Below are 15,007 nucleotides of genomic sequence, written 5' to 3' on the forward strand. Positions count from 1 at the left end.
CTTTGACAAAGCAGGAAAGAATGTCCAATGGAAAAAAGACAGTCTCTTCAACAAATGGTGGTGTGAAAATTGGACAGCTACATGCAGAAGAATGAAACTGGACCATTTCCTTACACCACATACACAAAATAGACTCAAAATGGATGAAAGACCTCAGTGTTTGACAGGAGTCCATCAAAATTTGAGGAAAACACAGGCAACAACCTCTTCAACCTCAGTTGCAGCAACTTCTTCCTAGAAATATCGCCAAGGCAAGGGAAGTAAGGGCATAAATGTACTATTGGGATTTCATGAAGATCAAAAGCTTTTGCACAGCATAGGAAACAAGAAAACCAAGATAAAACAGAATAGAAAAAGGTATTTGCAAATGACATATCAGATAAAGGACTAGTATCCAAAATCTGTAAAGAACTTATCAAACTCAACATCCAAAGAACACATAATGTGATCAAGAAATGGGCAGAAAATATGAACAGACCTTTCTGCAAAGAAGACATTGAAAGGGCCAACAGATGCATGAAAAAGTGCTCAACATCACTCAGTATCAGGGAAATACAAATCAAAACTACAGTGAGATACCATCTCACACCAGTCGGAATGGCTGAAATTTGCCAATCAGGAAGCGACAGGTGTTGGAGAGGATGTGGAGAAAGGGGAACCCTCCTACACTGCTGGTGGGAATGCAAGCTGGTGCAGCCACTCTGGAAAACGTATGGAGGTTCCTCAGAAAATTGAAAATTGAGCTATCCTACAACCCAGCCATTGCACTACTGGGCATTTGCCCTAAAGGTGCAAATGTAGCAATCTGAACCAGGGCACATGCACCCCCGTGTTTATAGCAGCAATGTCCACAATAGCCAGACTATGGAAAGAGCCCAGATGTCCATCATCAGATGAATGGATCAGATGAATGGATAAAGATGTGTCTCTCTCTCTCTCTCTCTCTCTCTCTCTCTCTCTCACACACACACACACACACGCACACACACAGGAATATTATACAGCCATAAAACACCCGAAATCTTGCCATTTGCAACGATGTGAATGGAACTAGAGGGTATTATGTTAAGCAAAATAAGTCAGAGAAAGACAATTATCTTATGATCTCTCTGTGAGGAATTTGAGAAACAAGACAGAGCATCATAGGGGAAGGGAGGGAAAAATGAAACAAGATGAAACCAGAGAGGGAGATAAACCATAACAGACTCAATCTCAGGAAACAAACTGAGGGTTGCTGGAGGGGAGGGGGCTGGGTGAGATGTGGTGGCGGGGTGATGGATTTGGGGAGGGATGTGCTATGGTGAGTGCTGTGAATTGTGTAAGACTCGTGAATCACAGACTTGTACCCCTGAATCAAATAGTACATTGTATGTTAATAAAAAATAAATAGAAAGTGAAGTTAAAAAAATATTTATTTTAGAAAAGTGAGAGAGGGGAGGGGCAAAGGGCGGGTTAGAGATACAGTCTTAAGCTGACTCCTCGCTGAACATGGAGCCACATATGGGGCTTAATCCCATGAGCCCGAGATCTCAACCTGAGCTAAAACCAAGAGGGGATGCTCAGCTGACTGTGTCACCCAGGTGTCCCACTGTTTTCGTTGTCTTACTTGTAGAATGATTATATTCCTTTCTCTTAACATAGTTCTCAGAATTACATGATTGGATGATACACATGAAATAATTAGAATGTTGCCTAGCACATAATGTTCACTGATTGTAACCTTTTAGTTAACTAGTTATTGATGATTAATTTTTGTCAAAATGTGTTTCAAGTAAAACACTAATCAAGAAATACTAATTAGCATTTTTTTGTTAGACTTATTTTTCCTTCTGAGGACTTACTGTATTTTAGATTGTGTTGCCCTTTAGTCTTCAGGCCATGTGTTTATACTAAATACTGTTACTACTACTGTTACTAAATACTGTGTGCCAAGTGCCATTCAAAGCACTTAATATTAAAAACCTTATTTTCTAGGAGTTATAACTAATGATTATTGGTATTGTGAACTTTTAAAGTATTCCAACCTTAGAGTGTTACCACTTTATCTTTATGGAAATGTTAAAGGACAGAGTAATGTAAGAGCCAGTTTTCCATTAGGGGTTATGTGGTGTATCTTGGTTGAGGAAAATCAGGTGGTGCTAGAGTCTTTGTTTTGTTTTCTTTGTTACCGAAACGTTCCCATTGTTGCTTCTTTGAAATAATGAGATACTCTGTTCAGGAACCATGTTGAGGTATTGAGAAATTGTCAAGGGAACAGTCTGCTTTCAGGTTTTCAGGTAATTGAGTTTTTTATCTCTGTGTGTTATTGATGGTTTTATCATCTCTGTCAGGAAATTATGATGCTGTTAACAGACACTAATAGGAGCACTTCCTCTGTAATAACTTTGGATTGAGGTAATACTGTTTGAAGGAGCTCCTGGATGCCAGACCTTTTGGAAGCCTTGACCTGAAGGTCATGAGTGCTGTACGTGGACATTTTTGACATGTCTTCAAACACCAGAAGTTACAGATATACATTTAGATTATGTGAGTTTTATTATTTGTATCAGAGTAAAGGAATTGATTCATAAGAAACTTAGTTCTGTTACATAATTTTGTGATTTTTGCAAACCCATAGTATGGTTCATTTTTTCCTTTGAAATATAAACTGTAAGGATGGTTAAGTTCACTTCTGTTATTTTCTTTTAGGTGGTATTAAAAATAATAAAACATTATCAGGAAGAAGGACAAGGAACTGAAGTGGTTCAAGGAGTGCTTTTGGGCTTGGTTGTAGAAGATCGTCTTGAAATTACCAACTGCTTTCCTTTCCCACAACACACAGAAGATGATGCTGACTTTGATGAAGGTAAGGGTACTCCTTTCATGTGTCTTTGCAATGCATACAAAATTTTTAATTTGTTTTTGGAGATATTTTATTTATTTTTATTTTGGAGAGGGAGAGAATGCATGCGAGTGAGCAGAGGCACACGGGGGAGGAGTAAGAGAGTCTGAAGCAGACTCTGTGCCAGATGCAGAGCCCAGTGTTGGGTTTGATCCCGCGACCCTGAGAACGACAACCTGAACCGAAATCAAGAGTTGGACGGTTATTAGACTGAAATACCTGGGCGCCGCCCCCATAAACGGTTTTTAATATAGTTCTTACCATAACCTTTGATTATCTCTTATTGAGAGTCAGGCCAGCCTAGTTCACTTGATTACTGAGTTTCTTGAAAAAATTAGCACATTTTTTTGAAATGAAGATTTATATAAAAAAACTTCATTAGTTTGGCCTTACTTGGAATTTGAGATTCTGATTTTAGTAATTTGGATAGGAGCTGTGCTTAACTTTCGCATGATGAAACCAGCTGTCAAATAACTTACACTGTGAAGGTTAGGGATCAGCATTATGTGTCCAGCATTCATTTTCTTCTGTAGTATTTTGATTTGACTTTTAAGAAGATGAGTTTAACTATCGATTTCAGAATTGAGAATTTCAGGAGGTCTTTGTGTGTGTACGTGCATGTGTGTGGCGCACTGTAGGTATAATTGCTTTGTTAGCAAAGGCCATTACTAGTTAAAGTTCATACCAAAGGCTAAGGTCAATAACTTGAGAGATTTTAAAAAAAAAATCTAGTTAAAAATAATTTCCCACTTGTCTGAACACTGCAGGGTCATTTTCTGTATAACGTTTTTTTATTATGGTAAAAACAAGTAGTATAATTTACCATCCTAAACCATTTTTGAGTGTAAGGTATAGAGTGTTAACTGTACGCAGGTTGTTCTGGAACAGATCTCTAGAACTTTTTCATCTTGAAAAAACTGAAACTCTACATCCTTTGACCAATTCCTCCTCTTTTCTCCCTTGCCAGCCTCTGGCTACCACCATTCTGCTTATTTACTTGCTTGCTTCCTTCCTTCTTTTTTGTTTTTTTAAAAGATTTTATATTTAAGTAATCTCTATACCCAAAGTATAGAATTCAGAACCCATGACTCTGAGATCAAGAATCACACGCTCCACTGACTGAGCCAGCCAGGTGTCCCATCTGCTTTCTGTTTCTAAAAGTTTGACTCCTTTAAATACTTCATAAAAGTGAAATCATGCAATATTTGTCTTTTTAGAGACTGGGTTATTTCACTTAGTTTAGCTTAATGTTCTCGAGGTTCATCCATGTTATAGCATTTGACAGGATATCCTTTCTTTAAGGCTGAATGATATTCAGTGGTGTATATATACCACTTTATCCATTTGTCTGTTGATAAATATTTAGTTTATTTCCATTTCTTGGCTCTTTTGAATAATGTTGCAGATATCTCTCCCAGGTCCTGTTTTCAGTTCTCTTGGAGATATACATATATATATATACACACACACCCAGAAATGGGATTTGCTGGATCATATAGTAATTATATATTTAATTTTGTGAAGAACGTCATACTGTTTTTCATAGAGGTTACACCAATTTACATTCCCCACTAGCAGTGTGCAGGGGTTCTGATTTCTTCATATCCTCTCCAAAATTTGTTATTTTCTGGTTATTTATTTATTTTTTTGATAGTGATCCTTCTAACAGCATCTCATTGTTGATTTTGATTTCCATTTCCCTGATAGATAATGATGTTGAGCATCTTTTCAAGTTATCTGTTCTGTATTTGAAGAAATGTCTATTAAGGTCCTTTGCCGGTTTTTAGGATTGTTGTTGATGAGTCGAAGAAGGTCTTTGTACCTTCTGGATATTAACACCTTATCATATGTGTGGTTTGCAGATATTTTCTCCCATTCTGTAGGTTACTTTTTTACTCTGTTGAGTGTTTCCTTTGCTGAATCTTTTTAGTTTGATGTAATCGATGTTGTCGGTTTTTGCTTTTGTAGTTAGTGCTTTTGGTGTAATGTGCAAGGAATTATTGCCATGACCAATGGTAGGAAGCGTCTTCCATTTTCCTCTGGGAATTTTATGCTGGTACCATACTGCTTTGATTACTGTTGCTGTGTAGTATATTTTGAAATCAGGAAGTGTGAGGCACACGGCTTTGTTTTTCTTTCTCAAGATTTTGGCTCTCTAGCGTTCTTTGAAATTCCATATGAATTTTAGGATTTTTTTTTTCTCTATTTCCATAAAAATGCCATTGGGATTTTGATAGGGACTACATTGAATTTGTAGATCACTTTGGGTAATACGGACATTTTAACAATATTAAATCTTCAGTCTATAAACACAGGTGTTGTCTTTACTTTCTTCCAGCTGTTTGGTAGTTTTCAGCATACAAGTTATATTCCCAGGTGTTTTATTAATTTTGGTACTATTAATGAGATTTTAAAAAATATTTCTTTTTGTGATTTGTTTTCTGTGCAACTTTTAATTGATGACTTTTCACTTGGATAAAATGTTACTTATGTAATTTGATTTCACATACGCATAGTACCTTGAAGATATAATAGATACTGAACATGTTCTTGCTAAGGTTAGTACCTTGATATTGCAGTTTGGTCTACAAAAATAATTTTTTCCTTAAAGTAATATCTTTAGAAACTAACCAAGGCTATTTTATTCTAGGCACTTGAGTATTTGTATTTTTCTTTCTTTTTTTTTTTTTTTAAGATTTTATTTATTTATTTGTCAGAGAGAGAGAGAGAGCGCGAGCACAGGCAGACAGAGTGGCAGGCAGAGGCAGAGGGAGAAGCAGGCTCCCCACAGAACAAGGAGCCCGATGTGGGACTCGATCCCAGGACGCTGGGATCATGACCTGAGCCGAAGGCAGCTGCTCAACCAACTGAGCCACCCAGGCGTCCCAGTATTTTTCTTTTTTTTAAGATTTTATTTATTCATTTGACAGAGATCACAAGTAGTCAGAGAGGCAGGCAGAGAGAGAGGAAGGGAAGCAGGCTCCCTGCTGAGCAGAGAGCCCGATGTGGGGCTCAATCCCAGGACCCTGAGATCATGACCTGAGCTGAAGGCAGAGATAACCCACTGAGCCACCCAGGCGCCCTTTGAGTATTTATATTTATATTTATATATATTTTTTTTAAATTTTATTTATTTATTTGACAGAGATCACAAGTAGGCAGAGAGGCAGGCAGAGAGAGAGAGAGGAGGAAGCAGGCTCCCTGCTGAGCAGAGAGCCCGATGTGGGGCTCGATCCCAGGACCCTGAGATCATGACCCGAGCCGAAGGCAGAGGCTTTAACCCATTGAGCCACCCAGGCGCCCCGAGTATTTATATTTTTAAAAACTTTTGTGCAACATGTACCTTTTTGTTTTTAAGCTGGCCAAGCTGTCCTTGTTTCATCTGAACTACTGTAATGCTATCAGATTACGATTGGGATTTCTCTGCACTCCATTCTGGCAGTATTAGGATATCTCAGTTCCTTTCTTTACTAGCAAATATGGAGAGGCTTAATTATGTTGCAGTAATAACTCTTAGAGCTAGAAGACTGAAGAAGACAAGGGATTGCTAACGTAGCTTTTTTGGTTTGGGAGTGATGAGTCTGAGGGGTTCACTTGAAGTGGCTTACTCAGTGTGTTAGTGGCATAGTTGGGAGTGGAATCCTTTCCGGAACAGTTTATATTGTCACATAGTTATCTCAGATAATTACTTTTGTCTTATAAAAATCTCAATTTAGAATTAGTGTAAGAAATCATGTTCGTGCAATTATGGCAGGTAAACAAAGCAAAATGTATCATTAATTTTAGATCTTGATCACTGGATGCTGACTTCTCTTACAGGCTTTCAGGTAATTGACTAGTATGCTATTTTATGAACACATACTTTAAGAAGCTCATTAAAAAGTTTTAACATTATGGGCATAAGAAATTTCAATTTAGTGTTAAATAATAAAGTTGCTGGACATTGCATGCTGTGTACTATATTTACATTGCCTATAATTAGTTGTTATTCTGCACATTTGAAGGTTTTATCAGTCCCATTTTCCATATTAGCAAACTGATCTCAATAAGACAAATAACTTGTCAAAAATCATTTAACTGGGAATTTCTAGAACAGGGCTTGAAATCTTTCTCTGCCTGATTCCAAGTCTCATGATTTTCCTGTTGTTGCTTTTGGACACTTAGTGAAGTAGAAGCCAGTGTTTAAAGGATATAGAATGGGGAGCAACATTATTTTATAAGTGAAATCTGCTCTTTGGGTAAAACAACTAAATTTGTTTTTCTTGATTTATCTTTAGAAGCGAGTAGGATTTGCCATTTTTCTTCATGCATGTGAAAAATCTGTGATACTATTCTTTATTTCTTCCTACCCTTATTTAGTCAGTCTGGAATTTTAGGTTTTCTCACATTATTTATTTATTTACCTGAATAGGCTTTACTATGTAGTCACCATTAGATTTTTATCAAACCTAGGTAAAAGCTAGATTTTCTCATTATATGGATATATCTTGCAATAGAAGAGCCCTGCATGTTGATTATTTTAAATCATTCTAAACACCCATTGTTTTACATACTCCTTTTCTGTTACTTATGCCTACTAAAACTAATATTTGTTTAGGAAAAGAACCTTTTTTCACCTTTCACCTTATGGAAGTAAAGTTCTCACTAAATATTTTGTAATTTTAATGATTACATATTTTGAGTTGCTTAGGTGTTTATTTCTTTGTTTTTGTTTTGGTGCCTCATGTAAAGTAGAGATTTTTTAATCTGTGGCCCCCAAGTGAAATGTTTTAAATTAAGGGCTGACAAGCTACAATCTGTGGGCCTGCTTCTGCATGTAAAGTTTTATTGGAACGCTGCCATGCCCATTCATTTATGTATTTTCTGTGGCTGTGTTCCTGCTACAGTGGCATAGCTGGCTAGTTGTGACAGAGACCATATGGGCAACAAACCTGAATTTTTTTTTTTTTTAACTGTACAGCCCATTAAGAAAGTTTGACCAGTTTTCTTAGTGTGTGTGTGTGTGTGTGTGTATGTATGTGTATGTTATTTTTCCTCTCTCTTAAGGTTAAAGAAGAAGGTAATTGGTTGTCTCTATCATAAATAGATGACTTTTTGTTTGTTGGTTATTCCTTCTAACTGTCGTCCTTAACATGGACTGTGAGTCCAGAATGTATTGTGGTCATTGTAATAAAAACACTGTATTAATGGGTATATGTTTTACTGGTGCATCTGGAAAGTATCAGAAGATGTAGCTTTTTCCTTTATTTTAATGAATTTTTCTTTTATTTCCCCACACCTCCTATTGAGTTGTTGAACTTTTCCTTTACCTTACCCCAGCCCCCACTGAGTTGTTGATGTTTGGGGAACTGTCTATAGGTATTAGGGAAGAAAAACATTTAATTCAGTTGCAGATTTGTGAGCCAGGTACAGGTTTGTGTGACAGTAGAGTGTTTTTATGAACCCTTTGTCACAAAGCAAAGAAGCAGTTACCGTTAATTTATATGGAAAAACATTGAGCATTCCCAGACCCCCAAAATAACTTCTGTTAGGCTTTTCTTATACCTTAGTACACATCTTGCTAATGGATGCACAAGAAAATTCAAGATATAAAGCACAGATGCTCCCAGGCACAGTTCAGAGCTATGGCGGCTTGTTGCTGGGGAAGATTGTCAGGGCCACTCTCGCTGCTTGGCATGTGTGCTGCCTCTAACAGCTCACCACAAAACAAATGCCGAATGTTATTTTCGCTTTTTGTCTTTTTTTTTTTTTTTTAAGTGAAAATTCTCTTTGGATTTCTTTCAGTAGGTCTTTCAGAAAAATGAAGTGGTATACCGCAAACTTCCAAAAGCAGGGTATGCCTGTATTATGGAAAGGTAATGAATGGTATGAAGCCAAAAAACTTGGGTGGGAATCTCAGCTCTATACTTAGACCTGTGTGACATTGAATGACTTCAGTTCTGATCTAGTTTTTTCCTGACTCTACCTTTCATTTAGCACATGTTAATTGCTCACTTACTCAGTACTAGACACATAGCTGAAGGATAATTTCTTTATGAGATCAGTGCCGCCTTGGATTATGTTACAATAGGGTGATTGAAAACCAAGGAAACTGTTGTGGCTTGAATTTTTTTTTTGTTTCTCTCCATGAATTCACATTTTGTTTTTTCACATGTGATAACTCTCCCTTAAGTAGCTTAAATCGTGATATACTTATATTACAGGATTTACTTTGTAGTTAAAAGCAAGATAACTTGCTCATATTAGAGAATATATGCTTTTAAAAAACCCAAGTAGAAAGACTCATATTAAAATTCCCATTAGGGGGCACTATTATCAAGCTTAGGAGAACTGGAGACTAATTTGTTTTCTCAGACATACAACCCGAGGCTTGCTAAAAGGGAAAAATATTTTCATCTGATAAGATTCAGATACTGTTTTATACAACTGAATTCCTTAAATATGTTATAAAGTGCACTGAATTAAACACAGATCCAATAACTCACTGTCTTATTTTTCAGCAGACTAAATCAATTTAATATTGCAGGTGATATAAGAAGCTTACTTTATTCTGCATTGAAGCCAAATCCATAATTTTCATATTTGGAATGGACAGATTTTTAATTCTGCTCTCTTTAAGTCAGTTCAAAGGATGATCCTTAGACTTCAAATAAGTTTTCTTCAAAAACGAAGCATGAAGACTATATTGTACTGCTAAAATGCAGTTAGGGGAATGAAATGATGCCTCACTTACTCAGACAGTATGAACGTGTGTGCCATGTAGAATTTCTGAAGTAATTCTACACATTGACGTGATATAGACACACAGATAGCTTTTGGCTTTTTTGTTCATTTTCAGGTACTTGAAAATTGTTTTTTATTAAAGTTTGGCATTAGGACAAGAAATACTACTTTAGACTGTTAAATATAATTATTTTGTTATCATTAAACTTCCAAGAGAAAAGCAGTCATGTAGAGTATTAAACAGACTTTTCAAAGGTTAAATACGAATTGGCAAAAATGTAATTTACCATAAGATGTACTGGGAGTAATTTTTCACGCATAGGTGTTTTATTTTTCTATCACTGGCTTCAGAGATAGTAGGTTTTATCTAGCTACCTTATTTGGAACACTCTCCATGTAAGTAAGCCATAATTTGCATTGGGGAAAATCTCTGCTTAATCACTTGCTTCCTGAACTCTCACTTTCCTTCTCTTTCTTCTTGGTTTGCCTGTAGTCCACACCCAGGGCAGAACTGCTTGAAATCTCCCCAGTAATTACGGTTTCTGCCTTGTATTGCTTTTGGGTTCCAGGAGGAGTTGAATCAGGATAGAGAAAGCTTTCGTATTTTTTTTTAAATGCAGATAGGGACATTTTGTGACAGGATATGATGTTTACTTACTATTTTGTATTATTTTCTATCTGTGAATAATCAGTGATCATTGTGATCTGTTCGGCAGATTCACTTTTAAAAAAATCCTGTTCTGCACTTTTTTCAAAGAGCTTTTCTTGGTGCAAATATTAGAAATATATACAGACCGTTTGGAGTGTGTTTTGAACCTTATTAGAGAAGTAGGAGGATGTTTACTTTGTGACCTCAGATCATTAAGAGGTATGATAAAATGTTTCAAATATCTCAGAAAAAAAATTAGTTCTTAGTAATTCATTTCGACCTTTATTCAGCAAATTACATGAATGGGTGGTGGAAAGGATCCAAAGATAGGGAATCCTGGTTACTGCTTGGAATGGTTTTAGGTGGGAGAGATGTATAAAGAATTGTGAAGCAGACTTGATAGAAGTCTAGAGTGAGGGAGGACAAAAAGTGATGGGAACAATCAGGTACGAGCTACTAATTCCTTTTGGAGATGACTTCATAGGAGAGGTGAAGTTTGATTTTGTAAGTGGATGTTGTTTGTATTTTAAGTGATTTTTAAGGAAATTGTATCTTGTGAGTTTGTTGGAAGTATTCACATTTCTGGGCCCTCATGAATAACAAGCATCTCTAGAGACAAAGAACAAATTATTTAATATATATTTAACTTGGCATCTTTATTGTTCAGTGATAATTATGTTCTTTGACAATATTTTTCAAATTTTGTTGTTGATTTCATATCCAGGTAGGGAAGCTGTTTTTGCTTTCTAGGCTATTTTGATACATAAAGGACTCCTGACAATAATTTAGTGCCATGTTTATAGAAACCTAGGACGCATGCTGCACTTAGCTCTATTTAAAATATTTAATAAATATTTAAATACAACATTTAATGAATTGTAAATATTTAATAAAACATTTCATATATATTTCATTTTAAATGAAACAGTGTATAGGTAGGTAACTAGAGAGAATCTGTACACTGAGTTATATAATTCTCCTGGGTACTGATCTCTTTTTTGATATTCATAGTAGTATTTTGAAAATGTTAAACCATTCGTATTTAATGGCTTATCACTGAATATTCAGGGCAATGAACTTTAGATTATTGCTTACTTAAATTATTTTGATTGCTCAGAAAGCCTGTGGTTTGCGATTTGAAACTAACTCAAGAGTCTTACTTTATATGTTTAATCTTTGGTTTATTAAGGTGATCAGAATATGAGACATACAATCCAAATGTGAAGCATCAATCCCAATGTTTTTATGCCTTTTTTGTTCCTTTACTTTGGGTGTCTTAAGATATTAAATACAAAAGTAGGAATAACGTCTAGCTTTGAAAAGTTTGAAGAAATATGTTTCATTTATTTAATGTTTTAAAATACAGGTTTTTTCCCTTTTAAATGAGTTGAGGAATTCCTGTGCATGGGAGGATATATACTATTGAAAATGTGGTCAAGGTAAAAGATTTTTATGCTTAAAGAAATTAAAGCGCTTTACACTATACCCTCCCTTGGTCCCTAAAGTGTAAGTGCTATGGTTTGGAAAGAAGCCAAGTAAAACGTGTTCAAATTTTGTGCAGACTTAAAGTAATACTTTAAGATTTGAAAATTACAGGTGGATCCAGTACTTAAATAGTATTTAAAATTCCTAAGTTTCCCAAGTCTAAAAGTGTAATCCTTAAATTACTATTCCCAGTGGTTTACATTTTAATTAAATAAAAATTGTCTTACTTTTGAACCACAACAACTTTAGGTTTAGATATTTGAGTTTATTACTGAACTTTAAGGTAATAACCATTAAAAATGAACTGTTTGGCATTAATTAAAATGTCAAAAAACCACAGTTACAGTGTGTAACCAAAGATCCTTGCTGTTTCTGTTTTCCCAAAAATTGTCCTAAACAACACAGTTCAGCTTGCTTCCTATCTTGCCCAGAAATGCTAACCAGCTTATCTCACTAGGTGGAATTTTCATAAAGCTTGAAACTTTTATCCATTTTCAATTACTCTTCATGGTTTACCTATTACCACTTCCTGAGTGGTGGTTTCATACCTTTATCTCTTTCCACCTTGGGGATTATATGCTGCTTTTACTTTGGGTAGTAATTTTTACCCAGTGCATTTTAGATGCTTTCTAGTATATTTGAAAATAAAGGGAACCTTTATTTTGGTGTAAGTAACAATATAATGGTTACTTAATGCATTATAATGCAACCCTACATCTCCCACTACCCTCAGCCCCATACACATTCACCTTTTATTTTCTCTAACATTGAACCTGTAGACATTTTAATACAGACAACCTTTCTTCCCCACTTGATTGGTAAGAAGATCACAGAACTATTCCAGTGGTGTTTGCAGAAATATTATCTGTCTAATGACTGTTTTCTAGAATTTGATGGTACTGACTTAATAGAGATCATTTTTGATGGCAGGTTACTAATCCCACAACTAGCAACTGGCTGTGGGAGTCTGGCAGCAGAGTCTTATGTGGGGCTCTTTGGACTTGTAGCATGCTCTTAACCCCAGCAGGCCGCAGAGCAGTAGCAGCCCTCGTCCTCAAGCCACTGTGGTTTCCAAGCTTATCTGCTCTCTCTTTACCTTCCCCTTTCCTTTTCTTTATTCCTTTGTTATTCATTTCATCAAATCAGTATTTCAGTGGGAACCAGCTGCCAGGCATTTCTGCTGGCTGTTGTGTACCTGTATTTCTACTAAGGATGTTTTCTGAAGTGTTTATTATTTAAAGAACTTAGCTATTCTAAGCATATATTTGACTTGAAACATGGGAAGATTTGTTAGCACTTCATTTTAGTGAATTAGATTATGAGTATAAAGAAAAGATTAAGTTGCTCTTCAGGTGAAAGTGTCTAGAAAATATTTTTGTGTAGTTGAAGAATGATTTGGGTTTATAAGTGTATAGTGGCAAATCTATATCTCCAGGTCTGCAATTTGGAGTGTTCCTGTAGTTTTGTTAAAGTAATTTTGTTCCTAAAAATTTATACATCATCATGTATTCTTTACTTTCATAGTGAAAATATTTTATTTTTACTTTCGATCTCATTTAGTAGCAACTCCAGAATTTTAGATGAAAGCTTTTCTGTCAGTAATTTATTCTGTAAATAATTGTACTTGGTTTAAAAAGTCTATTACCAAGACTCTTTTGGTAATGTGAATTATTTTCCTTAGATTTAAAATTTCTTCTATCACTCTCATCTCCACTCCTGCTCTGAAAACATAGTCAAGATAAAACACTAAAAATATTTAGTACCAGAAGAGAGTGAAAGGTTTTATGAAGAGTGCTGACATAATACTTTGATGGGTTTTAGCCATTTTCTCTGGTGATCGCATGAGGAATGGATTGGTATGGTCATAATATGAAATACTAAGATCACTGTAAACCATATCTGGGTTATTTTCATGTTCCTTTAGGAGATTTTTGACATAACTATAACTAGCAGTGAGACTCTGATGTTTTGTCAGAATCCAGGCTCAAATTTCTTTCTAATTGTCTCTTTATTCTGTGGGCAGCCTGATTAAAAATAATAGCCAATTTCACATACATGGAAATGATGTGTTACACATAAATACTGTTATAGTCCTAGTTAATTCCTAAAATCATTCATAGATCTTGCAGACTTTTTTGAAAGGCATACAGGGAAGGTCATTTAGACTGAGTTCTGGCTAAAGTTCAGGTAAAGTTCTGGCTTACTTCTAATTGAAATCATGGGTCTCTCCAGCCTCAGTTTTCACATTCGCAGAGTAGATCACAACAGGAACTTCTGTAATTCTTTTAACGGATGGGAGACTGGGGCTCAGAGAGGCCCAAGTTTTAAATTAGTAGCAAATTCAGAACTAGAAACCCCAACATGAAAAGTAAATCCAGTTTAGGAAGATTGTTAATAATCCCAGTATTTTGTCAAAATCACTATGAGTGATATGGATGTCTGCAATTATAACTTGTAGGCATGATGTTTTTTTTTTTTTTTAAGATTTTATTTAATTATTTGACAGAGAGAGGGAGAGCACAAGCAAGGGGAACAGCAGGTAGAGGGAGAGGGAGAAGCAGGCTCCCTGTTTAGCAGAGAGTCTAATGTGGGGCTCAGTCCCAGAATCCTGGGATCATGACCTGAGCTGAAAGCAGACTCTTAACCGACTGAGCCACCCAGGGCCCCAGTCATGATGTATTTACTTAAAAGTTTACTTGTTAGTGTTATCAGTTACTGTCAACACTACTGAAATCAAATGATTGTTTGAATTTAACGTTAAACTTTAGAAAGTTTCCCAAGTTTCTGTGTGTATACTAGCTATTAAATAAAAATAAACGGCAATTCCAACCTTTGGGTCAACAGAAACTAATGTTGGTTAAATATATATATATTCAGCTCAGACAATAGAAACCCATTTAAATACTGAAAGCATAGCTTCTAATATTTTGCTAAGTGGAATGAAGAAAGTAATTACAGATTAATCTAGGTAGATTAAGGGAGGAAAGTAGTTCATATTAAATGCCACTGAATGCTGTTATAAACAATAGGTTGAATAGATGGTTTAACTTAGGAAATCAGTGTTGACTGACAAAGGAAAACTTTCTAGAACGCATTGCAGATGACTTAGTAGTGATAAAGACTGTCATGTGAATTTCCGTCTTTACTGAGTACACAGCATTGTTAAGTAGTGTGTTGCGCACTGTTTCCAATCTGCTGTGACTGCCATCTGCACAAGCCAAATGAAAGAGAAGAGAGCATGGAAAGGAAATGGATCATTAGTTAGTTGT

The 15,007-nt window shown here is 35.7% G+C and overlaps 1 protein-coding gene across 1 annotated transcript in view; it reads left to right on the forward strand.

The window, feature by feature from the left end:
• Positions 1-15,007, forward strand: part of EIF3H (eukaryotic translation initiation factor 3 subunit H) — a 105,871-nt gene that overhangs the window by 26,271 nt on the left and 64,593 nt on the right. The window contains exon 2 of the mRNA XM_047725815.1: positions 2,689-2,845. Coding sequence (XP_047581771.1) covers positions 2,689-2,845 — 157 coding nt within the window. The remainder of the gene's footprint in view (positions 1-2,688; positions 2,846-15,007) is intronic.

Source organism: Lutra lutra, chromosome 4 (genome assembly GCF_902655055.1).
Source record: "Lutra lutra chromosome 4, mLutLut1.2, whole genome shotgun sequence".
Lineage (NCBI taxonomy): Eukaryota > Metazoa > Chordata > Mammalia > Carnivora > Mustelidae > Lutra > Lutra lutra.